At 36.0% G+C, this 27,618-nt stretch overlaps 2 protein-coding genes across 4 annotated transcripts; one reads left to right on the top strand and one right to left on the bottom strand.

Annotated features, from left to right (window-relative positions):
* Nucleotides 1-23: 23 nt before the first annotated feature.
* Nucleotides 24-26,037, bottom strand: LOC113707796 (putative hydrolase C777.06c). 3 transcript variants are annotated; one of them, XM_072065110.1, is made up of 10 exons: nt 25,711-26,037; nt 24,990-25,125; nt 24,045-24,172; nt 22,087-22,234; nt 21,825-21,930; nt 21,020-21,078; nt 13,656-13,691; nt 13,451-13,560; nt 13,299-13,360; nt 24-45 (listed from the first exon to the last, which is right to left on the bottom strand). In XM_072065110.1, exons 1-9 carry the CDS (start codon nt 25,899-25,901, stop codon nt 13,303-13,305), a joined length of 972 nt encoding a protein of 323 aa, XP_071921211.1. In that variant the 5' UTR covers nt 25,902-26,037; the 3' UTR covers nt 24-45; nt 13,299-13,302. The 3 variants fall into 3 exon arrangements, with proteins under 3 accessions (XP_071921211.1, XP_027085921.1, XP_027085920.1); XM_027230120.2 differs by lacking the exon at nt 24-45 and adding an exon at nt 11,590-12,088 and having other exon boundaries at nt 25,711-26,036; XM_027230119.2 differs by lacking the exon at nt 24-45 and adding an exon at nt 11,590-12,346 and having other exon boundaries at nt 25,711-26,035.
* LOC113707670 (transcription termination factor MTEF1, chloroplastic) lies at nt 9,090-10,176 on the top strand. Its single transcript, XM_027229952.2, has one exon. It carries the CDS (start codon nt 9,143-9,145, stop codon nt 10,049-10,051), a length of 909 nt encoding a protein of 302 aa, XP_027085753.1. The 5' UTR covers nt 9,090-9,142; the 3' UTR covers nt 10,052-10,176.
* Nucleotides 26,038-27,618: the final 1,581 nt, after the last annotated feature.

Consider the following 27,618-nt stretch of genomic DNA (forward strand, 5'->3'; position numbering starts at 1 on the left):
TTCAAAAATCATCTTTCGACGACCCTTGTTTGCTTGCTTAGCAACCTGTGCAATTTGATGCTCAATATTGAAACGAACCTTTTCATGTAGCTTCTTCACATAATCAGCCTTTTTAACACCATCTAAATTAACACACTCAGAAAATGGCAAAGGTGACAAATCTAGTGGTGTCAAAGGATTAAAGCCGTAAACAATCTCAATGGTGAATAGAGAGTAGAACTATGCACAGAATGATTTTACGCAAACTCAACATATGGTAAACACTCTTTCCATGTTTTAATGTTTTTCCTGTAGCACGTAAGAATGTAGAGAAGGTCCTATTGACGACCTCAATTTGGTCATCAGTCTGGGGATGACTAGTAGTAGAAAATACCAGTTTAGTGCCTAACTTTTTCCACAGAGTTTTCCCCAAAAAACTCAAAAATTTTACATACCTATTAGAGACAATGGTCCTCAGCACTCCATGCAATCTAATGCTTTCTTTGAAAAACAAATTTGCAACATGAGATCCATCATCAGTTTTATGACAAGGGATGAAGTGTGCCATTTTTGACAACCTATCGACAACAACAAAGATACTATCTTTCCCTTTCTTAGTCCTAGATAGTCCTAAAACAAAGCCCATAGAAATGTCTATCCAAGGTGCACTAAGAATTGGTAAAGGTGTATAAAAACCATAGGGTTGAAGTTTGGATTTAACTTTAAAACAAATGATGCATCTGGCCACAACTCGCTCCACATCCCACTTCATTTTAGGCCAGTAAAAGTGCTCTTGAAGGACTACTAGACTTTTGGAAACTCCAAAGTGCCCCATCAATCCACCTCCATGTGATTTCCTAACAAGCAAAGTTCGAATAGAACAATTAGGAGCACACAATCTATTGAGGTAGAATAGAAAACCATCATGGATGAAGAACTTACCATGCTCGGCTTGCCACATGTAGAATAAATTGAAGCAAAATCTAGATCATTAGTATACAATTCCTTAACTAGTTTAAAACCAAGCAATTTAGGATCAAGTACAGTGAGTACGGAATGTCTTCGTGAAAGTGCATGAGCAATCACATTGGTTTTTCCTACTTTGTACTTAATCACATTAAAAAAATGTATCTATGAAAGTAACCCACCGGACATGATGCTTACTCAACTTGTGTTAAGACTTAATGTGATTAATTGACTCATGGTCAGTGTGGATAACAAACTCTCTTGATCTCAAGTAATGTTGCCAAGTCTCTAAAGTTCTAACAAATGAGTACAACTCTTTATCATAAGTAGAATAATTTAATACTGCCCCATTTAGTTTCCCACTAAAATATGCAATAGATTTACCCTCTTGCATAAAAAACAGCCCTAATACCAACACCAAAGCATCACAGTCAATTTCAAGTCTTATCAAAACTTGGTAGTGCAAGTAGTAGTGTGTGCGTGAGCTTGTGTTTAAGTAATTGAAAGGCTTTTTTTTGGCCTTCACCCCATGCAAAACTTTTTATTCTTTTTAACAACAGCAGTCAAATGTGCAGCAATAATATTAAAATCTCTAATAAATCACCTATAGAAACTTGCTAAACCATGAAAGCTACATACCTCTCCAACTGACTTAGGAGTTGGCCACTCTTGAATGGCCTTTACCTTGGCTTCATACACTTTTATACCCTGCTCATTCACAACAAAGTCTAGGAAGACAAGCTGGTTGGTGCAAAAAGAGCACTTCTTGAGATTAGCATATATATTTTCTCTTCGAAGTACTTCAAGAATAGATTTCAAATGTTCAACATGCTCCTCTAAAGTTTGACTATATACCAGAATGTCATCAAAACACACAATCACAAATTTTCCTAGGAATGGACGAAGAATATTATTCATTAACTGCATGAATGTACTAGGTGCGTTAGTTAATCCAAATGGCATTACTAACCATCCATGCAGTCCATGTTTAGTGTTAAAGGTAGTTTTCCATTCATCGCCCTCTTTCATCCTAATTTGATGATAGCTACTTTTTAAATCTATTTTCGTGAAAATAACAACATCATAAAACTCATCTAGCATATCATCTAATCGAGGGATAAAGTGTCAATATTTTACCGTTATCACTTTGACAGCCCTGCAATCAGTTCACATGTGCCAACTTTCATCTTTTTGAGAACCAATATAACAGGTACCATGTATGGATTTAAACTTTCTCGCAACCATCCTTAAGTCAAGAGCTCATCAACTTGTCATTGTAGCTCCTTGGTCTCTTCTAGTCCCATTTGATATGCTACTTTGTTTGAAAATGCAGCACCAGGTACCAAATCTATCTGATGTTCAATCCCCCTGATTGATGGTAGTCCACTTGGAATTTCATCGAGAAAGACATCTTCGAATTCCTACAAGAGAGAAGCAACACTAGAAGGTAATGTGTAAGTGAGTTCACTAGTAATTAGCATCACCTCTTTGCACAAAAGTACAAATAAAGGTGTGTGATTGCCTAAACTCTCCTTACTTCCTTAGTTCTCACTATCATATTGTGTTTCCTCTCTTATTTTTCCCCTTTAGCTGACTTATCTACCATCTTTTCCCTCACATTTTGCTCAACTCTTTCACTCTTTGAATCCTCTTTCTTTTTCCTCTCAGCCTCACACTCTTTTTGACGTCTCTCTTGATCTTTACGAACTTGACTTGGTGTCAATTTTTGGCTCTCATGCTTGAAGAATTTGTTTGTGACTCCATCGAAGCTAACGCCTTTGTTGAATTGCCATGACATGACATGCCTACATCGAAACCACGTTACACAAGACTATGTCTTCATATTGTTCGACGGGGAAAGGAGCTTGGACTTGTTTGGTCACTCGAACATCTCTGCTGTCATTCAACCACTGTAATCTGTATGGTCTTGGATGTCGTAATGTTGGAAGTTCTAATTTCTCAACCATCATAAGATTTGCTATATTAGCACAACTTCCCCCATTAACTATCAAACTACACATTTGCTTTTCATGTTGCATCGAGTGTAGAAGATATTTCCTCTCTGCAAGTTGTCCACTTCCTTGGCTTGAGTAGCTAAGGTGAGTCTAATGACAAGTCTGACTTGTTCATCTACTGGATACTCTTCTCCTTCCTCCTCTTCCATGAGTGGAGGCATATCCTCGTACTCCACTTCATCGTCTATGACTATTTCTCCATTAGGTAGAATAATCATGGTCCACTGGTTTAGGCACTGACTGGTGATGTCCTCGGCCCTGACATCTAAAGCACTTGGTGTCGCGATTTCTAGTCTTAACCGAATCCACATGAGGTCAAGATGCTGGTTTGGTCCTTCGTGTCTCAGCTTTGGACTATTGAAGCTGACCAATCTTTTATCTTCTTTCTTTGGCCATGAAAATCAAGTAAAGAAAGGTGAAGATTGGTTGTAATTTCTCGATTGACCCCTCCTCTTATTTCTCCTCTCGATTTTGATGGCCTTCTGCTATTTCGGGTTTTAAATCTCCATGAAACCTAGCCATTGTGGCTTTCCTGTCTTCCACAACGTCAGCCCCAACATTAAGACTTCCATCTCCTTGTGGTAGTCTTCGACACTTCGAGCTCTTTGTTGAAGATGTTGAAGCTTCTAGAACAAGTTATGGTAGTAGTGACTTGGGATGAAACGCTTCATCATAAGTTGTTTCAGCTCGGCCCATGTCTGAACAGGTTAGTTCCCCACTTCATCTTCGGCTGGTTGAAACTTGGTCCCACCAGATGACTGCATAATCTGTAAACTCCACCACTGCCAATTTTACTTTTTGCTTCTTGGAGTAGGTGTTGCAGTCGAATACCAGCTCAATCCGCTTCTCCCATTCTAGGTACAAATCTAGATCCAACCTTCCCTGGAACGATGGAATCTTCATCTTGATCTCTTTTATGGAATCACAACCGGTTTAGTGTTGCGCCTAGGTCTCCTTTGCCTCAACTCATATTCGCCCTCGAAATTAGAATCATTTGATTCTTGCTCATTGGCTTTCCCACGGCTACCTTTAGTTGCAATTTGTGAGAGTTCCAACTTATCAATTTGCTCATGTATGGCTTCAAGGGAATTGTTGAATTTTCTGGAAAAATCACCAAATAAAGCCTTGAGCTTGTTGCTCACCTTCCATTGTGCTTAGGTAACTTGCAAAATGTTAGTACAAAAGAAAGGATGGAAGTTTCCCAACTCACTCCCTCACGTGTATGCATTCAACCCTCGTGTTTCACACAATCACTCTAATACACTTACCAATTCAGCTCTCGAGACCCTTCGAATTGCTCCTTGAAGAAACTAGAGTCCCTCCGTAGTGTTGACCGACTTATCAACTTGAATTCGTTTATGATTGTGGTAATTTAAGCGGACGAATGACACAACTGACTTGGATGAGTTTATGACTCAAAAAGACTCAATTTTAGCTTGTAAACCTGTTGGACAGATTTGTTTATGAAGGCTAGAATCAAGAATTCAAAGCTGGAACTAATGTGTCCTAGATGGAAATTTCCTACCCGAGATACACTTAGCACTTTAGACTAAAAAACCTGACTGATATTATGCAATCTATGCTGGTAAAATTGCTGGAAGTTTTGTCTAAAAACTACTGGAGAAGAAGTAGGATTAACGTCTCAGGGGATTAGAAAAGATACGACACAACGCTGGGGAGATTGACACAATAAAGCTGGACTTTTGACACTTGCAAATTCTGGAAATTTATGTCAAACATAAGACCTAACCTACTTGAAATTTGGATGAAATTGTTGGACTCTAAAGGACGAAATCTGATGGCTAGAACTATGAAAAGATAGCTAATTAACGACTGAAGAAAAACTGGAAAAGCAATTCGACACAAGAACAAGTTTAGCGAGGTAACTCGACTCTAATTTGTGGCTGTCGTAACTTGCTCGTGTATCTGTTGTAATCTGAAATTTATTTGGACTGTTTACCTAGGAACAAATCTAGTTTGTTTCCCTTTTCCCAATGGATCAAGGTTTTTCAAGACTGGTTTCAATGAATTCCAAACGCAATTGGGGTAACACAATTGTCGGATTTAAGTACTTGTAATCTGAACTGGAATAGGATTGGGTATGCGGCTGTTTTGGTTGTTTTCTATTCAACCGACTTGATCACCCTCAAAAACACAAATTTGGGATGTTTCTGGTGTGTTGATTGATCAAGTTTCGTGGCTGTAACAACAAATTTCGTGGCTCAAATTCTGGTCTGAATTAAACCAGTCCAGAGCTCAAGACCAAGAGGCTTAGCTGCTGGAATTTATTTATTTATTTATTTTTTGCAGGTTTAAACATGAATAGGTTTCAGTCCCAAAAACCCAGAAATTTTTTCTAGAATTTGCGCAAGATTATAAGTAGATATTCTAGAATTCAAGAACGAAGAAGGTTTTGAAGATTCAACCCCAAACAATTCACGATTTCTCATGTTTAGCAAGATAAGGTTCGGTTTTTTTTTCCAATGAGAATGATGAAGGGTGGAACAATTGTCCATATACGAGACTAGAGTACCAAGAATTTCTAGGTTGTCACTTGAACAATCAAGAAATTCCAAGGAATCCGTAGTTTCGGTTCAAGTTCCAAGGGTTTTATGCTCAAACAGTCCTATTCTTTTCCAAACTGATCACGAAACAAGCAATAGTTCCAAGAAACAGTTTCGGTATCCTTCAAGAATGGTCACGACCAGAAAGTTTTCGAGAATCACGACTCATTTTCTCTGTTAACAACCCAAAACCCTACTACCAATAAGAACTAATGATAACACAAATTTCTGGGACTAAAAACGAATGAAAACAGCAGGAACAAGTGCTGGCAGAAATGAGAAACAGCAATCCTAAGGTGTGCGACTATGAAAGCCCTAGCGGGTGGAATTGTTTTCTTCTTTTTTGTCGATTTCTTTTCTGGAGCAAGACACGAATAAACCACACCAATTGACATCAAAACTGGACAGAAATCACCATGAAGTAAACAACAAGGACTTTAGACAGATTGCATAGGAAACTAAAGCACAATGAACAATTCAAGACACGATTGAACAAGAAACCCTAGCGGATGGGATTTATCTCTTTTTGTCATATTTTCTGGAATAAAAGTATGATAACCAACACGAATTAACACCAATTTCTGATCTAGAAATACAAAGAGACAAGCAACTAAGACTTCAGACAGATTATAACACAAACAAACTAACAATAACAAGAAACCCTAGTGCCAAGAAGTATGAAACGGACAAGAATTAAATAGAAAACTCAACTCAAATAAACAAAGACAAAGATATAACAATTATACCTTTAACTAGCACTAATACCAGCTGATACAAACTGCGTTTTATCTCACATGCAACCCACAACATACAGATCCAAGAGCCTAGAAGTTGTATCAACGTTTAGAACAGAAGACCTTAACCTGTTGATCACGTGGTCAACAAACCTTGGTATAGTAGAAGACACCACAATCGAACGTGTTCTTCAATTGATAAGTCATGACCTCTCAAAGAAATTTCTCTAAAATGTTCAAAGAGCTTTCATAGAAAGCCATGAGAGAACTCGCGTTATTTTCTGAATATTTCTGATTATTATTGAAAAAAATGTCATCGTTAGGCTATTAATAGCCGTACAGGACACAAGACTAAATAACGACTTTCTTAAATCAAATGGGACACCTTAATTCGACTATAATTAGCAATTTAAAATAGGCAAATAAAACTATTAGTGGAAAGACCAACTAATTAACGAATTTAATAACTAGCTAATCATGAAACTAATTTAATCAACTTGGCTTCAATCATGAAATTCAATTGACTCAACCGAAACTTCCTTAACTTGGAGGAGATAAACAACCCTCAAATCTTTATTTTCAAGACCTTCAATGATATTTGGAACATTAACTTGGTCATGGACAGCAAGCACCAACCCTTGAAGTGTATCACAAAGCTGCTTGGTTCATGCTCATGTAACTGGTCCCAATGGCACTCAAACCCTCTCGACTTGCATAGCTGGCTGCTCATCTTGGTCTCCATCAAAAGGGCTTTCCCCAAGTTTTTTTTAAGGAATGGGATTCCAAGAAAAAGTTGGAATGGATATTTTAGGGGAAAAGGCTTTTCACTTAAATGAAGCATATCAAATGAGAGTAGAGTAGGAGTAAGTGCAAAATAGGAATTATCGTGCTGACACCAAAAAAAAAAAAAAAAAAAAAAAGAATGGTTGCATATATTACATATATAATAAAACTACACAAAAAAAATACCTACAAAAAAAATGTATAATAATGTGCTCAAACTTTAAATCAAATTTGATGATTTCATAACTAAATTCATCAAACTTATTTGACAAAATGTAGAAAGTAAGATTGTCACGGAAATTTTTTTAAAAAAATCATGAGACCATTTATAATCGTCCAAATTATTCAAATATCATATTGAAATACTATAAAAGTTATGATTATCAAACACAAGTCACTATCGATGAAAGGGGAACTCACTACCAAGAACAACTATCGTTCTTCTTTAAAAAAGAAAAGAAATACAAATCAAGACAAGTTAATAAAATTTTGAAAATAGTGAAAAACAAGAAAAAAAATGCATTAAACAACCAAAAAATTGAAAATATCCAATTGTCCCGATTTTGACCGGTCAAACCCTCTGTTAATATTGGATTTGACAAAGTCAACTGCTCTGCAGTCTAATTTATGGACACAAATCGAACCAAATACACTAGAGACGGGTACGGGTCTGGTACCCGCCTCGCGCATCATTTGACTGATTCGACACATACCTTGTGGGTAAGTTATTTTCTGACCCTTTTCAACCTCGCATATCAGCGAATACCTGGTTATCGGGTACCCACTAAGATATGATCAAGTCAACGGATACCCGTCCCGCCCCACTTATCATTTAATTTTTAAAAAATAATTTATGCTAATTTAATTTTATATTTTACATATTCATGTAAGATTTAATAAAGATTTTTTTCTCAAAAAAAGTCTCTCTACAAGAAACAAACATGCGAAGGCAATACAAGAAAAAAAATTAAAAGAGTTCAAAATCAATTAACATTTGAAATAAATAACACTTTTTTTAATTATATATTCCACATTAATTAAACTCTTTTCTAAAAATATAAGATCATGACTTCTACAATGAATCTTGTAAACAAACTATAGTCTTCCTTATTTGTAATGCAATTTGTTCAATGAAATTGCTTATTTAACTCTATTTTATAGTATGTGTATAAAAATAAAAAATAAAAAATAAATATGCAAGGTAGGTCAAGCACCCATAAATTTTTAATTATGTGACCCTAACCCGCCCTACATCTAAATGGGTATCCAACCTTCGTTTGACCCAATAAAATAATACGAATCAAGTATCCTTATTTTTGCATCGGATCGAATTAGATCGGATATGATGGTTTTTGAGTTAGCGGGTACTTTTTCCCACCCCTAGCATGGACCTTCCCATTCTAGATATGTAACGAGGAAATGGTGTAAGTTAAAAAATGGGGAGAGAAAGGGATTTGAACTCGGACTTCCAATTCTTGAGGACTTAACCTCAACTACCGGAAAAAATCTACTTTTCATCCTTAAACTTTGATTAAGGGACACATGTCGATCCCAAACTTTTAGACGCATCATATTTATTACATGAATTAATTATTTTGGACCACATTTAGTCCAAAAAGGGTAAAATATTCAATTTGGATGGAGAAAGCTGATGTGACTGTTGATTTTGACTGAGAAATTGTTTTTGCTTGACGGTCACGTGCCAAACACATGACTTTTTCCATCCAAATTAAGCAATTTACCGTTTTTGAACTAAATATGGCAAAAAATAATTAATTTATGTACTAAATGCGATGCGTTTAAAAATTTGGGGACGAAATGTGTTCCTAACTGAAAGTTTAAAGACGAAAAGTGAATTTTTCCCCTCAACTACCAAATCAAAAAAAAAAAAAAAAAAGGAGGAAAGAGAGCACGAGCATGAGGCAAATAGCTGAAAGGTTATTGTGGGCCTCATCCAATCCGAGGCAATCTTGTCATATCCAATAAATTCACAATGATTTGCCACCTGTAGCTGCCAAATCAGATAAAAGGATCTTAGAAACGAGCCAACACCAGTATTGCAGACTCTCTTTTCCATAGCTACTTTCTATTCCTTTCCACGATGCCAACAACGTCTGCAACAGCATTCCATCCCTCAATGTGCATCTCAACACCTTCATCTTTACCCTCAAATTCAGAAGATCATCCGGTCCATGTCTTAACAGCCAAACCCAAAAGTGTCCTCCATAAACACCCTCTCTGGCAACCAACTCATGCAAACATTTCTTTCCAATTCAAGGAAAAGATCCTTTGCCTGGAAATAATGGGTGTTGATTCGGGTAAAGCACTCTCTCAAAACCCTTGTCTTCATACAACTTCTTTAGACTCCATTCATTCCATAATTACCTTTTTGGAATCCAAAGGGATCCACCAAAAGGACTTGGGCAGAATCTTTGGAATGTGTCCCAAGATTTTAACATCTGACATCAAAACTGAACTGAATCCTGTTTTTAACTTTCTTTCATATGACCTAAGAGTACCTGATCAACATTATAGGAAGGTCATCAACAAGTGTCCCAGATTATTGATTTCAAGTGTGAGAGACCAGCTCAAACCAGCTCTGTTTTACCTTCAGAGACTTGGGTTCAGGTCCTTGCATGCCCTGGCTTATCAGGACCCTGTGTTGTTAGTCTCTAGTGTGGAGAAAACCTTGATTCCTAAGCTGGATTTCTTGGTCAGTATAGGATTTTCAAGGGCTGATGCTGTGGGAATGGTGTTAAGATGTCCAGGTTTGTTCACTTTTAGCATTGAGAATAATTTCAAGCCTAAGTTTGAGTACTTTGCTAAAGAGATGGAGGGGAGTTTGGAGGAGTTGAAGGAGTTTCCTCAGTACTTCGCTTTTAGTTTGGAGAAGAGGATAAAGCCTAGGAACATAGCGGCTTTGGAGAAGAGAGTGAAGCTTCCTCTGCCATTGATGCTCAAGACTACAGATGAGGAATTCGAGGAGTTGACAAGGCAAGGTTGTGGATAAGAAATTCAGCGAAGGAGATAGATTGGTTATTTTTCTGTGATTTTTCTTTCAATTTCTATTTTTTAATTATTGTTATTACTTTTCTTTTTCTCTTTTGTATTTATAAAGCCTGAAAAGTACAGCAAGCAGCGATGAGTCGTGTGACCATTCACTGATATTTTTACACTTTAAGGTTACTAAGATTAAAGCGGACAGTAAGGTCTCCAGGGGAAAAACAAATCGAAGCTATAAACTTGGACATGACTGCTATAAGAAATTAATTTATTAATAAATTAATTTTAATTTCACACATATTTTAACTCGTACATTAGCACATTTTTTTATTAGTATTTGTTGTGAATTTACAGGAGAAAAAAGTGAAACAATATTCTTACATATTCAAGAATATTTTTATTTTAGAAAATGAATGTATCTAAGTGTTGAGATACTACATTAATCTTTGAAAACTTTTGTGCATACAGTTATTTTAGTTTAATATTATTCATAAAATAAGTAAGGTACACGTGAAGATTAATAGATTTTCTTTGAATGAATAACTTTCTAATTTCCGTTTGACTAATAGTCTCCACCAAAGTTTCTGACCAAGATGTCCTCAACTTGCATTACATTCCCCAAATTCTAGGTTAAACGTTATACAACTTAATACCTTTGATTATGATATTTGCAATTGATTTGTCTGTTAGATCGTATTTGCAATTCAATGGCAAGTGTCCCAATGTTTTAGCGGGACCTTTCTTTAGCTAGTTGTATTTTGATCAGGTAATTGATAAAACCTGCCACAATCCAAGCAAAACCAGAGCAAAATAGATTTCCTGCAAATTGGCTCCGTTTGGATTGGCCTATTTTTCAAAAACTAATTTTTTAAATATAATTCTATAGTAATAGACAAATAGAAACAACCTAAAAAATATCTTGTCCATACATTATATCAAAAACAGTTCACAAATATATACAAAAAAAAAAAAAAAAAAAAATTTACAACATTTTTCATCTATCGCTACTACTTACCATCACTCACTCACTACTACCACCACTGCCACCACCCCCTCTCTCATCCTCCTCCCCCCCCCCCCCCCCGAACCCTCCCTCCCTCCCTCCCTCCCTCCATCTGGTCAAGACCAGATTGCAACCTTCAGTCGACCAAAGGCCACGATCTAGTAACAGCAAGATCACTACCAAAAGGTCGCGACTTTCTGGCCTTGATCTGGTACCAGATCGAGGGGAGGAGGGGAGGGCCGAGGGGATGGAGGGGAAGAGGAGGGGAAGAGGAGGGGAGAAGGAAGAGGGAAGGGGAGAAGGGAGAAGGAAGAGGAAGGGGGATGAGAAGGAAGGAGGGAGGGAGTGGTGACAGCGGTGGGTGGGGGTGTGGCAGTGGTGGTAGTACTAATTTTAAAAAGGATCCTAAAAATATTTTAATTTTAAAAGGTACCTCAAAATATATTCCAAAAACCCCTCCAAAAATATCACAAAAAATATCTATAATAAAAATTTTTCACATACACTGTTACAGTAAAATATTGCACTTACACCCCCAAAAATAACTAATCCAAACTGAGTAACAGGCCAGCAGAAACTTTGGCATCACACGATCAGCTTCAAATTCAAGCACCATACATCTTGATTCCTTTCAGGCTATTACATCTTTGGCTACTATTTAAAAAATCTTCACCAAATAAATTCGAGAAACCTAGATTTTACATTGATACAAAAACAGCAAATCCATATGAAAGTGTGCTGGTGTTTAAGCTGGTAGCAGCCTGCAGTCCATTATTATTCTATTGGCTACACAGGTCTATATTAGACGCAGTCATAAATGAACAAGAAGCATAGAACTCATATGAACAAACATAATAGCCTATATTCTTTTACAATAACTATGGTTCCCCATTGTTCTCACATATCATTATTGTACATCTTCATCTCTATTGACTGAAACTTGATTCACCAGCGTGGTTATGATCTAGTGCCAGATAAGACATTACAGATGAATTCTTTGGTAGAGCATTATGTCCCCCAGCAAGTTTATCGTAGTTATATCTGTTGCAAGTAAATCTCTAATGACAAAACGAGGATGATGTAACATGTCAAACCAGAGTAACAACACTTGATTATGTTCTCTATTGGAGTGTGTAATATAAATCTGGTCAAAATCAGGTTAACGCCTTTCCTTTTGGCTCCATTTTGAGAATTAGTAAGATTATACGCAGAGGACATCTTTCAGAAAATTTCAACTTGTAATCAGTACAGGGTCAGTAGCATGTATATTGTGGATATACATCACCGGATGTTGCTAGCCTGTACAAAAAATTTGAAAGCATTCATAAGCCTATCTATTTTCTTTAAGACAAAATCAGCAAGTATTGCTTTAATATTTTATACAAAAAATAATCTTGTAGCAAAAATACGTTCTCTAACACAATCAAGAATAATCTTGCATGTTAAAAATGTAGGTCAATAGTTATCTGTTGCGTCTTTATGCTCATAAACGAACCAGAAAATTTATCTTGAGGTGGAGAACTCTAATATATGTAAACTTAAATTTATAATGCAAAAAAGTTTTTAAGTTTTTGCAGGGGCAAAATTTTAAATTAATAAAGAGTTTTCGAAAACTTGTAATATTGTAAATGAGAAAAACTGAATTTTCGAAACCTTTGGGGAGGGGTGGGGGTCCCTCCCCACCACCCCCTAGTTCCTTCCCTAATTATGCTATTCATGCTCTATAATCCATCAGATATGGCATTTGGCGTCATAGAAATAATAAACTATCATCTCTATGCTTCCCATTCACCTCTTCTTCACCAAAATATAGCACTCCTCCGAAAATATAGATGCCTATACCTTTGCCGGCCAACAATGGCAAGAATTTCCCTTTAAAAGTGTCGAAACAAAACCCAGCCAAGTTTCAGGTTATCCTTCTGGACAAGCTAATCATTATGTGCTAGCTCCAATCTATTTTGAACTATTAGGTGTCAAGGATAGATTACCTATTAACCTTTACTATCACTTTGAAAACCATTTATATACAAAATATCATGCTAAGTTGTCCGTACATCCAGCATTTGGGTGAAGCAGTAGATTGAAACATCTTACTAAAGACAATAGCAAATCAAAAAGCTTTTTGAAGAAATCATTTCTTCTTATTCATTAACTGCACAAGTATTTTGCTTATTCTTTGAAAATTCTCTGTTTGGTGCTACTTTCCCTAAGTCATGAAATCCAAATTATTTATGTGATTCAAGGGCCTCACCTCATTACAGGTCAACTCGGACTTTTAATCCATCATGTGCAAGCTGGACGTGTATACCTTCCCTGAGAGAGAGAGAGATCATAAATAGTCGCAAAGTCTTCTTCGATTCCTCAAAAGTTGGGAGCTCTATGAGAAACACCAAGAGATTATACCTTTTAGACCATTCACTAAGAAATTTATTGTCTTTGTAGTGATCAAACTCATGGGTCATTCCAATTAACAAAGCTCTCTTGGGACATAGTCTTTTCACCACATCGAGAGTCTGTTAACAACGTTATTTGCAATTGAAGAAGAGAATGACAATAAAGACACTTCTAGAAGTATAACAATAAAAACTTCGTTAGACAATAAACAAACCTGAGGTAAGCAAAAGTGAACATTATGGGAGCCCTTCTGCAAAAGTAGAAAGAGAGCCTCCTTAGAGAGTGGAAGACCAAAAGAACAATCTTCAACATAAAACACACACAACGCACAGATACAAGATGTCCCATCCAGGTGAACTAATATCTTAATTCATGCAATGAGAAAATGGAAGTACAGTGTATGCAAAATACAATAGCAAACAGTGCAAGCATAAATTTGATGCAGCAAACACTAACGTGGCGCAAGATGAAAAGATATACATTATTCACCAAAACAAGAAAGAAAGGGAACTTTTGTCTATATGTCAGTATCAAAGAGTCCACATGTCCATCCAGTAGCTCCTCTACCCTCCTACAGTGCAGAAAAGATCTCCTTCCATGCCTTCATAATGAAATCTAAGGAACTGAAGCAAGATCACATGATCAGAACAACCCCCAAGTTATTTTCTTATTATTTATGTAAAGTTGTCTCGTTACTTTCAAAATAAATTTCTTATTTATCTCCAGTGGATCATATCTGAGGGACAGTCCCACCTTATTACCATTCACTCCAAGCATAATAGACTTTAAATGCCAGAGCAGCAGAGAGAGACCACAATTTCTCTGTAGTCTATATGCAATGTCTGCCTTGGCCTTTTCATTCTGGAGTTCAACTGTTAGAACCCATTAGAGAAAACATAACACAATTTGCAAGTCATTGGACCAAGCATCTGAGTAACAGGTATGTGAAAACAACAGTGTGCTTGGGAAATATACAAGGATCTATGAAGGAATGTCCCAACCCTAGATGAAGAGGAGCAAGTTTCCTGTCATTTTTTACCAGCTCAGTGACACAATATCTAGCAAGAAAGGATAAGCTAAGAAATGGGAAAGAGAGCTATTGAAAATCTAGAATATCTTTTTTTATGTATATCCCATGATTTCTGCTCTATTTTAGGATAGAATAATTTACTCCTAATGTATTTTAAGATAGAATAAATTAGCTCCTAATTTTTAAGAAATTACAGATTTCATGGAATTGACAAAAGTCAAATTCCATTTGTATAAATGTTGTACAGAGCCTAGAACAAAAGACACGACAGAACAATTCAGTTTTTCTTTTTGTTCATGGTATCAGAGCTTTTGCTCTTGGGACCTCTTCTTGTCAACCTTCATTGCTGAGTGCTTTCCTCTTTTCAAGTCTTTATTGCCAAGTGCAATTTCCAGCCTTCATTGCTGATTTTTTCATTAGGCCTTCATTGCCAATTTTTCTTTGAAACCTCCAACATGTCTGAAACTGAAACATCAGAAATCTACTCCAATACCAAATCAGAAGAGACCTCAAATATTCCACACACAGGGGATTTGCAGAGTAAACAGGCAACCTACAGGCTCAACGGAAAAAACTTTTTGAAGTGGTCACAATTTGTTCAAACATTTTTCAAAGGAAAGGGCAAAATCAGCCACTTGCTTGGAACTGGACCGAAAAAAGGAGATCCTAAATTCGCTGCTTGGGATGAAGAGGATTCTATGGTCATGTCATGGCTATGGAACTCCATGTTACCCGAAATAAGCGATACCCGCATGTTCCTACCAACAGCTCAAGATATATGGACTACTATTCGACAGACCTATTCAAAGGCAGGAGATGCTGCCCTAATCTATGAGATCAAAACAAAAATCTCAGCCACTAAACAGGGCAACCCTTCTGTTACTCAATATGCCAATCTTCTGCAAAATCTATGGCAGGAACTGGACTAATATCGATGTGTTCAGATGTTGTGTAGTGAAGATGCAGCCACCTTGAAAAACTTTATCGAAAAGGATAGAGTTTATGACTTCCTTGCAGGTCTGAATGCGGAATTTGATTAGGTCAGAGTCCAGATACTGGGGAAGGAAAGATTATCATTTCTGAATGAGACAATATCATTGATCCGAGCCGAAGAGAATAGGCGAGAAGTCATGTTAGAGCCTAAAACATTAGAAGGCTCGGCAATGATTTCTACAAAGTCAAATAAAAACACAATTTGGTGTACGTACTGAAAAAAATCATGCCATACGCGAGATGATTGCTTCAAACTCCATGGGAAGGAACAAGTCCTTAGTCGTAAAGGAGGATTCAAAGGGGGAAAAGCCCACTTAACTGCTGGAGAAGACCAAACACAAGAAAAATCCAACCAGGCTGGTATGGGAGAATTCAAGAAAGAAGAAATCGAAAAGCTAAGAACCCTCCTAAATTCCCTTGAAAAGTCCTCTAGTACGTGTTCATTGGCTCAATCAAGTAAGTATCTTAACTCTTATGCTTTAAGTGCCTCAAGCATGTCTTCCCTAGGCTCTTGGGTCATCGACTCAGCAGCTACTGACCAAATAACTCACAGCCCAATCAGATTTAGAACATAAAACCCATGTTCTGGAAATAAAAAAATTACTATTGCGGATGGATCTCCTATAACTGTTGCAGGCCAAGGGACAGTAAATCTATCAAATTCTTTGTCCCTAAATAATGTGTTGCATGTCCCAAAATTGTCCTCCAATCTCATATCCATCCATCAAATTACCAAAGATCTGGACTGTAAAGTAACTTTCTATTCTACTCACTGTGTTTTTCAGGATTTGGTTACGGGGAGGACAATTGAACTTGCTAAGGTGAATGATGGGCTTCATTACCTTGAGGAGATGAGTGGCAACAAGAACAAAAATCAATTATTCCTCACCTGCTCCTCAAATAATAAATCTGAAATTTGGCTTCATCATTTCCGTCTTGGTCATCCATCTTTTATTTTACTTAAAAGCATGTTTCCTTCACTTTTCAAGAATGAAGATGTTAGTAGTTTTCATTGTCATACATGTGAAATTGCTAAACATCATAGACTATCATTTCCATTGAGTAATACAAGATCCACTAGCCTTTCTCTTTGATACATACTGATATTTGGGGGCCTTGTAGAATTTCTAGTATTTCTGGGGCAAAATGGTTTGTCACATTCATTGATGATTGTACTAGAACTACTTGGTTATTTCTTATGAAAGAAAAATCAGAAGTAAGCAGTATTTTTCCAATGTTTCATAAAATGATTTGTACACAATTTGGAAGTTTGATTAAAAGAGTAAGATCTGATAATGCAAGAGACTACTTTAATCAAATTCTCTCATCTTTTTTCCAAAAAGAGGGTATAATACATGAGTCATCTTGTATAGATACACCCCAACAAAATGGGATTGCTAAACGAAAAATAGGCATTTACTCAATGTGACTCGAGCAATTTGGTTTCAACATAAAGTTCCAAAAACTTTTTGGGGGGAGACTGTTTTAACTGCTGCACATTTGATAAATAGAGTACCTTCAAAAGCACTAAATAATCAGAGTCCCATGCTGCTCTTTCTGTTTTTTACCCTGATTTTAATGTCTCTTGCACATTGTCACCAAAAGTGTTTGGTTGTGTTACTTTTGTACATGTTCATGCACACCAAAGAGGGAAACTTGATCCAAGAGCTTTAAAATGTATTTTTGTGGGGTACTCAAACACAAAAAAAGGATATAAGTGTTATCATCCACCTTCAAAAAAAATTTTTACCTCCATGGATGTCACATTTGTTGAAAATGAACCTTACTCTCAAAGTAACAATCCTCATCCCCAGGGGGAGAGTTCTTGGGAAGATAAGGAATTTCTCCTTGATCTTCAAAGTCCCACACTAAACTTAAAGTCTTGCAAACCTGACCATACACCAAATTCCAAAGGAGAACATACTAGCGGTGAACCTGAATCTGAATTTGAAGTTGAACATGCCAGTACAGAAATTGAACCTGATCTTGGAGCTGAGGGAAAATCTGGTTTAAATCCAACTACACCACTCAAGGTCTACTCAAGGAAGAAAGTTCATATTTCTGAACCTGTACAAATCCAAGAATCTGAACCACAATCAGGTACTGAAAATTCTGTTCCTTTGTGTGTTCAATCTGACTCTGCTCCTTGTGAATTTAATGATTTAAACCTGCCTATTGCTGTTCGAAAAGGAACACGAGAATGCACTAAGCATCCAATCTCAAATTTTGTGTCTTTCCATAGACTCTCTCCACAACATAAAACTTTCCTTACCACCATCAACTCTATTTCAATCCCACAAACACTACAAGAGGAACTTAGAAATAAGAACTGGTTACATGCTATGAAAGAAGAGATGAATGTCCTAGAGAGAAATAAGACTTGGAAAATTGTAAACCTGCCTAAAGGAAAGAAAACAATTGGGTGTAAATGGGTGTTTACTTTGAAATATAGAGCTGATGGTTCATTCGAAAGGCATAAAGCTCGGTTGGTCGCAAAAGGATATACACAGACATATGGGATAGATTAGCTTTGCACCTGTTGCAAAAATGAATACTGTGCGTGTTCTTTTGTCTTTAGCCGCTAACTTTGGTTCGTGTTTACAGCAATTTGATGTTAAGAATGCGTTCTTACATGGGGATTTAGAAGAAGAGGTGTACATGGAACCTCTACCAGGTTTCAATGAAATGTTTTTTGAAAAGAAAGTGTGCAGGTTAAAGAAAGCTTTATATGGATTAAAACAATCGCCAAGGGCTTGGTTCGGAAGATTTACTAAAGTGATGCTAGCAATGCAATACAAACAAAGTCAAGGAGATCATACCTTGTTCATAAAACATTCAAAAGGAGGTGTTACAGCTCTACTTGTATATGTAGATGACATCATCATCACCGGAAATGATCCAATTGAAAGAGAAACACTCAAAAAGTGCTTAGCAAAGGAGTTTGAAATTAAAGAACTAGGGAGGCTGAAGTATTTTTTAGGCGTTGAGGTGGCATACTCAAGTAAAGGCATCTTTGTTTCCCAACAAAAGTATGTCTTAGACTTGCTTAAAGAAACAGGCAATCTTGGATGCAACGCAGCAAGCACACCCATTGAGCCTAACTTGAGATTGAATGAAGAGAAAGATGATAGCACAGTAGATAAAGGAAGATACCAGAGGTTGGTTGGGAAACTGATATACTTGTCCCATACAAGGCCGGACATAGCATTTGCTGTAAGTGTAGTAAGCCAATTTATGCATGATCCAAGAGAGAAACACTTGCAGGCTGTCAATAGAATTCTATCCTACCTCAAAGGGACACCGGGTAGAGGAATTTTGTTCTAGAAAAATGAAGGATTGCTCATAAAGGCATATACTAATGCTGATTATGCGGGTTCTGTTGTAGATCGTAGATCAACTTCAGGATATTGTACATTTCTTGGTGGGAACCTAGTAACATGGAGGAGTAAGAAGCAATCGGTTGTTGCAAGATCAAGTGCTGAAGCAGAGTTTAGAGCTATGGCTCATGGAGTTTGTGAATTGCTATGGCTCAAAATAATACTTGATGATCTTAAAATCAAGTGGGAAGGACCTATGAAACTCTATTGCGACAACAAGTCTGCCATCAACATTGCACACAATCCAGTGCAACATGATCACACAAAGCACATCGAAGTTGATAGAAATTTTATTAAAGAAAAGCTGGACAGCGGCATGATTTGCACTCCATATGTAGCATCAAATAATCAATTGGCAGATGTCTTAACTAAGGGAATGCCAACTTCCAACTTTGAAGACATTACATGCAAGATGGGAATAGAAAATATCTATTCACCATGTTGAAAATCTAGAATATCTTTTTCTATGTATATCCCATGATTTCTGCTATATCCCATGATTTCTGCTCTATTTTAGGATAGAATAATTTACTCCTAATGTATTTTAGGATAGAATAAATTAGCTCCTAATTTTTAGGAAATTACAGATTTCATGGAATTGACAAAAGTCAAATTCCATTTGTATAAATGTTGTACAGAACCTAGAACAAAGGACATGACAGAACAATTCAGTTTTTCTTTTTGTTCAAGAGCATTCCATGGTGGGGACAGCTGTTTCTTCTTATTCGTTTTTTATTCTCCTCTTTGGTGGGACAAGATACTAAAGTGCTTTAAGGAAACATGAACTGAAGATAGATCAAAAATTGGGATGTGATGTAAAAATTTGGGTTGCAAAAATGTGCAGAGGCATGTGATGTAAGACAATACAGGTGAGAACTTGCCTGCTAGAGCTAGCAGAAGAAGACAGGACAGGATCCTGGAACTAATACAGGACTATGAACAGTACCCGCGAACAGTAACATGGTGGGAAAGAGGGGAAGAAGTGGATTTAAGGGTGAAGAAGAACAAAATTTATTCAATTTTTATTCATTAATCTCACTGCCTAAAACAACATATAAACATAAATATTATAAACAGTTAAGTTTCATAAAACTCCTATTCCTAAAAAGAAGTTGGCCAAGTTCTCATGTAACAACTAAAAGACCAAAATACCCTTAAGGCCCTAAATTCTAGAAACTACTAAAATGCAGAAAATTGAGTAGTCAATACACTAGAACCAGGAATCACCCTGGGCAGATCACTCAAGACCACAACTTCTTGCTTGCAAAGGATCCCTTAGCTTTATTCTTAGGCTTCCGAAGATGACAATACTTATCCACCCAGCTTATGGCTGCATCACACCATGTAAAAGAAAGAATAGGTGCAACTACAAGAACTCTCCAACATAATGGTAATCTGACAAATTTACATGCAGCAGAATAAGGCTGACTATTACAGACCATCACCACGACAACCTGCACCGGTTACAATTGAAGCACATGGGAGGTAGCCATTACCGTAATCACCACCCGAAGCCCCTCCACCGCCATAAACACCACACACAACTTCTAAACAAACCATACTTAATTAAACAATGCAGCATACAGATAAGGCCCCTCTCTTATACTTCCTTTCTATCTCAAGTTCTCCCCAACTCATCCAGTTTAGGTTTCTTCATGTTGATAAAAGTAATCTTGACAGACAAAGAGATGAGAACATGGCTAAAAAGCTTTGTGTTGACAACTTTTAGCTACGAAACCTTGAACATGAAAAAACTATGACCAAAAGATTTAAAAGGAGTAGGGTCCAATAAGCTTTAGTCAAATCACAATACTCCCACAAATTACAAAAAAAAAAAAAAAATTCAACTTTCTAAGCTCTCTATGAATGCATGGCAATACTGAGAATTGGGCTTGTAAAATTTTTGTGGAAAAGAAGATTTATGAACTTAGACTCCACAATAGTCTTCAAAAAATGTAATCAAATAAAAAAGGAAAAAGAATCTAAGAACTGCAAATAAAAGCTAGAATATAGACAGTGGTGAAATTATCCAGCTAAAGTGGAGGATTATAAACATAAATTAGGTATAGACATGTTCCCAACTGATAGGTCTTTGAATAGATGTAAAAACTAAAAAGCAGAAAATTTTTATAAAAGATGATTTACAAAACCCAAAGTAAGACTTTGCATGAGACTGACCTTATAAAGTGCATCCACAATGAGGAGGTCCAGCTGTCCACCACTATCCTTGGAGATGTCTAAAAAAAATAAAGCAAATTTCTCTGTCTTAGTGAAACCGCTGCTGCAGATAAAGCAAGATGAGATAAAATCACAAGACTGGTCAATCTTATTCTTAGTTCATTCCTTTAATAGGTGATCAATGTGCTTGATATAACTGGGAGGGACTTTTACACAGTCCTCTCTTATGATAATTGGCACAATTCATCCTTCTGTAACCCATTGCAACTGTTTTGGGTCTGCCTCTTCCACTATAGAATGTTAGACCACTGCAAAGGTTTTCTTCACCCTGCAATTCTTTATTCCAAGTTACTAATAACACCTCTTGTTCCAATAAAACTAACATTTCTTAATCAGAAGGAGATAGTTTTCTTGGAAAAAGAGATGCCAGGGGTCTGGAAAAAACTCAGAGCAGTATCACATCAGGCTGCCTGTCTAAGGATACCATTTACCCTGTAAGACAAAATACAGACTACGCTCCTAACTAAATTCAGAAGTTTCTGTTGCATTCATAGAAGGTCCAAGGTCGACCAAACTAAGTTGTTGGGAGAGGAGTTGAAAAGGAAAATTTAAGGACTTCAGTTCAAACTTGGTTCCCAACAACAATCTTAATGGCATGAGAGCAGTTGACACGATGCTTTCTGTGCTCATCTAAAAGCATACACCACCGTTTCAGATCATTCTTCAGTAAATGTGAATTATGAAACTTCGAGAGCAGAGATGGTAAAGCATAAAAATAAGTCCATGCAGTATGGCCAATACTCACGATGCTCTGTGGTTGGCAAAATGCGTGAAACATCAGATAGATAAGCTACTCTATTTTTTCCACCAAAAAGGAAGCCTAAACATACATAGTCTTCGCCATGCATCACCTAATTGGAAACCAGAAAGAAAAACATGAGAGGGTATGCATGTAGTAGCATATGAATATAAAGTAGAAAAATGAGAGAAAACTAACTGGCAAAGGTATGATTTTTATGTATGTAGTAGCATATGAATATAAAGTAGAAAAATGAGAGAAAACTAACCGGCAAAGGTATAATTTTTAGTCCTGATGCAACAAATGGCTTCTCACAGTCCTCCTCAATAATCTTCCAGTCAAACTGTGCTACACGTCTAATCTCCTGGCCAGGCTTAAGTTTCTTATTAACCAAATATGGGAATTTTTGGGCAATGCTGTTCCAAGGAATAAGATCCAAGCATCAGCAATTATACAGTCAATGAAAGTAGTATCAAATTTGGGTCACAAATGTAAGACAAGTGATGTGTCAGAGCTTAAATTAGAGTTATCTGTTCCACCAGATGTCGTTTTTCAGTAAAAAATTACTAATTCATGAGAACCAAGTCAATAGTGACTATTCTTAAATCTATGCCAACTTCTTACCCATTTGCTGCATCATCACTGTTTAAAATACACTTGACATTCTAGTTTATACAGAAGTCCCGTCACTTCATTTCACAACAATGTAAAATGTTGCAACACTTTTAATCTATTGTATAAGAACTTCCAATATTTGATTAATGTCTCACTAGTCCAACTGCAAAACTAAAACTTAGATGAATGAAGATTAAGATGTTGCAGACAAACTCTCAGTAATAAACTACTAATTAAAAAGCAATGCATGAGATTAAGATCCAATTTTTACAGTCAAAAGGCCAGAAATTTTACTTGCATAATATTCAGCAAAAATGAACACTCATCTGTTTAGTGCAAGTGTTCATGCTTGCTGAATTTTATGAAGAAAATATGCAAACAAAATAGGGGATGAGTGTCATACACTTGTAGTTTCTAGTTCTCTTCATATTACTTTCATGTCAAGATTTGGTTTATTTCATTGCAATAGTTTTTTGCATTCTATCAATGGTTGAACTAAAACAGGATTGGTTTTATGGTTTAGGGATGTGTCCCAATTTAAAATTTAGAGACCAAAGTCAAAAAGAGTATGTAGTTCAAAGGTGCAAAATGGAATTTACGCTGAAGGAGTTGACTTAAAATCTAAAATATGATGGTAGAGGGTGTAACTCAAAGTTCAAAGGCCAAAATGATCATCAAGTTTGCTTCCCGACCAAATAGGAAAACTTTATTCTATATCTTCCAGGGCTCAATAAACAAAGCAGAAGTTTATGATCCACTATATTTGCAAAGGGCTGGTGCAGGACACAAAATTAAGGATGCCAATATATGTGAAGAAATTTGAGGTTGACAAGCTTGGAAATAAGTTAGGGCTCAGGTTGTGGTTTCTTTGCTGCTTTGTGGAGGTTGTGTTTAAGTGTCTAATTTTGTATGCTTGTTTGTAGCAGTCTTGGTGGTAAAAGCTGGCTGCCTAATGATATCATAGTATAAGCCCTATGTGGCAGAAGTTTAGGTTCAGGCACGAGTGGTAGTTCAAAGGATAGGTCTCCATGGAAGTGCAAGAGACACCGATTGGATCATCTAAACTTCTGCCTCTTCCTCTTGCAGAACAACCTAAACTCATTAAACCTATCATGACAAAGAATCCCTTCCCAACTTCTAACATGATAATCAAGAATCATCTGTTTAGAAAGCTAATTCAAAGTAACTTAAGTCAAGAATCATTTTATCACCTTAAAAAGCCAGTAAAACACTTTACTGATTTACTCAGTAGTAAAGTGAATCACTCCTATGTTTCTTGACAATTGTATCCTCGTAAATACGATTTTATTTGTTTTCAAATGAAACTCCTTTCCAACAATTCTTCTTCATACAGACTGTGATGACATAATGCAACATTCTACGTAGGATACCGACAATTGATGGAAAGGCGAGGTTAACCAAAACCTAAAACCCAATCATATTAATCGAGGTAGTTGTAAGAGAACCTTTCACTTCTATTGCATTTCTTTACCATTATATTTGTTGTTATTTTAATTTTTTTCTTTCTCAATAGTAGCATGTAAGTGAAGAGAAACAAGGTTGAGTCCGTTAAAAGATCTAAATATCAACACAAAAGTGATTATACAGAACCTGTCCATTGAATGTTGAGATAGGTAGATTGGAGTAGGATCAATGTCATTTTTCGTGCTGTATGGCTGCACAGCACGAACATCATCCAATCCAAGAACCGCATCAGCATGTTCATGAGACAAAATAATCTGGAGATGATAACAGCATCAGATTACAACCATAATAAGGATCTGATGTAGGTTCTCAGTGACAACAACCTCAAATTTTATTGTTTGTTTTCATCCACAGATGCCCTTATGTTGAATTCAAGCTACTACTACTAACTATTTAATTCTAACCAACACTAGAGATATCTGAAAAAAAAAATAATGGAAAGAAATCCTCAAGCAACACTTTGCTAAGATCTATGCCTATTAGATTTTAGTTAAAGGAAAATAAATGAAAAGAATATAAGCTTATTGTAACCCAGAAAATTTAGCAACCCATCTAGCAATGTTAATTCCAATAAAATAAAATGTTTAAGTAAAACAAAGAATAATGATGCCACTGTTATTCTACTGTTATTACCATTTGTACATGCATCAAGAATAGCACTATCGTGGGTCAATAAAAAACAGAGAAAGCTACAGAAGACTCAGATTTTCCTCTGAAATTTTGGCTCTTTATGTGTTCAAGAAGATACAAGACAAACTGGGGAAAATGACAAAAATTATATCTCTTTTAAACAGAATTGATAGATTATGTGACAAGAATCTGAATGATTTTGAGAGACCAATGGGGAAGCTCATTTCCCATGAACACACACAAGATCATCAATGGTTGTTTTCCCTTACAAAACTCACACAGAGTATATTTCAAACTAAGTCCGTTCTTTGACCTATTCAAACCTTTCTACTTAACCAGAAAATAATTTTTTTTTTCCTAACATGAAAATTGTAAAGCTAACCAAAGGTTTGAAACAAGAAAAAGGCTATAGTATTCTATAAATGCAGAAAGAGAACTCACAGAATCCATCCGTGGGACTTTGTGTAAAGTAAACCACCGTAATACTTGTTCCCTAAATGTCTTCCCAACATCAATCAATATATATTTGTGCTCACCATCCTTTTGACAGTAATCAATAAGAAGAGACGTATTGCACCTAAAAATACACAAGTCATACCTTTAGCATCAGCCATAACTAAATTTCCCACAGCCAAATAGAAATAACAGCCATACAACAAAGAGGAAATCATGCAGATAGCCATATACGCATATCCGTTTAGACATAGCAATGCTGCTTTTTCAAAAGAAAAACCACCAGTTAATCAATTATTATTTACTTGCCTTTCCTTTCTAAAAGACTAAAATAATATCTTTGCGCCTAATGTTCTTTTCCAAATACCAAGTAGTAAATATCTGCGTTTTTCAAATCCACTTTCCAAACCGACATTTTTTGCTTTCTCCGATTGACAATTAGAAGCTAAGCTTCGTTTATCCACCAAACACTTAAACTGATCCGCCAAAAATAAAAAATCAAAAGAACAGGGACAAATATTCCATCCAAACCAAATCAAACTCCCAACTAACAACATTTTCCAACTCTCAAAGACTGCACAATTAATTAGCTAAATAAAAAATTGCTCATAACATTTAACCATCAACTGCCCAATAACACTAACAACAGCAAACATTTCCCCAGAAAGTAATCCCTCAAATCAGTAAAAAAAATTAACCAACAACAAACCTGTAATTCGGGTTTTTTTCAGGTGGTATAGACAATGCTTGAGAACAAACAGGGCAAGGGGGATCAGAGGGTTGAATCAAGCAAAAAGCGTTTGGCACTGCACTCGAACAACCGGTGCCGAGGAACATCAACGCCGACTGCGGTGGCTCCTCCGCATTGCCATTCTCCGCCACCGCATTAAAAGTTGCCATTTATGTTTTGTTAAGAAGAGAGAAGCGGAAGAAATGAGGTAAGAGGAGAGTAGCGTGACGAGGACGGAGCAGAGAGAGTTTACAAGGAATAATTCAGTGGAATTGGAATGTATATAAAGGTGTAGCTCTTTTAAAAAAAAAAATAATTAAGGTGTAGCTAGACAATGACAGCGGCTGAGGGGGGAAAATTTTGTGTGCCAAATATATAAATGTGACTTATTATTGGGAAATTGTTGTATGAGAAACACGTTTTCAAAATATTTTTAAAATTTTTTAGGAAAAATGACATGTTTTATTCCTTACATTTCGTAAAAATATTATTTTTATCCCTCACATTTAAAAGGAAGCAAATTGGTCATTTACATTTAAAAACTAAAGCTTTTATATCCTAGAAATAAACTCTTAGTTGTGAATCAAACTATCTAACAACCCGATTACAAATTTTGGGAATAGAATTGGTAGATCACTCGCAAAAACATATTTCTAAAAAATAAATTAAAGCAATTAAAAAATCTTAATTAAAACCCATTTGTTTCTTCAAAAGAACGAAATTGTGCTAAAACTCTCAAGTACTAAACCCTTAGTGCAACAAAACTAAGGAATTTGTCTAAAGGTTTAGTGCTTGAGAGCTTTAGCACTATTTCATTCTTTTGAAGAAACAAATGGGTTTTAATTAAGATTTTTTAATTATTTTAATTTATTTGTTGGAAATATGTTTTGCGAATGATCTACCAATTTTACCCCTAAAATTTGTAATCGGATTGTTAGATGGTTTGATTCACAACTGAGAGTTTATTTTTAGGATGTAAAAGTTTCAGTTTTTAAATGTGAATGACCAATTTGTTTCGTTTTAAATGTGAGAGACGAAAAGAATATTTTTACGAAATGTGAGGGATGAAACAGGTCATTTTTTCAATTTTTTAATATTGTGGTTAGATGTCTGTAGAGGTATTTTTTAGAAAAAAGCCTTATTTGGCAAGAAGACCTTGTTTGGTAAGCAAGTTTTTGGTTAAATTTGTCTGCTAAAAGTTTTTTAACAATTTTAGTTACAGAAACCTCAAAAATTTTTCAAAATTTTTAAATTATACACTTCAAAATATTCAAAAATTTACACATTTCAAAAAAATTTTCTACAACTTTTATAATAAGTTACAATAAAGTTTTAGACAAACATCCAAAAAACTCACTTACCAAACAAGGCTCAAGTTTTGGTCAAGTTTGTCTGTTACAAGTTTTTTGACAATTTTAACTACAGTAATCTTAAAAAACTTTTCAAAGTTTTTAAACTATATATTTCAAAATATCCAAAAATTTACACATTTCAAAATTTTTTTTTACAACTTCTACAATAAGTTACAATAAAGTTTTAGACAAACACCAAAACACTAACTTGCCAAATGGGGTTTTTAATGTAGTGGTGTATGTAAAAAAATTTGGAATAATATTAGAAACCTCCCCTGAGATTTCTTCAAATATCACTTAGCTCCCCCCCACATTTTAGAAATCTCTCTTACCATCCTTAGAATTGACATTTCTTAACAATGTCAGCCCCTCTGAGCAAAAGTAACATTAGAATATTGGTTTTGGAGGAGGGAGAGTATTTTAATTCCCTTCATACCCTTAGTTTGACTGAATCCTGTGACATATCAAAGTTGCAGTAGGTGGAAAATGTGAATTGGAGATAAATTTTCTTGTATGAGCACTGTTGCATGGCCGT

Source organism: Coffea arabica, chromosome 9c (assembly GCF_036785885.1).
Source record: "Coffea arabica cultivar ET-39 chromosome 9c, Coffea Arabica ET-39 HiFi, whole genome shotgun sequence".
Taxonomy (NCBI): domain Eukaryota; kingdom Viridiplantae; phylum Streptophyta; class Magnoliopsida; order Gentianales; family Rubiaceae; genus Coffea; species Coffea arabica.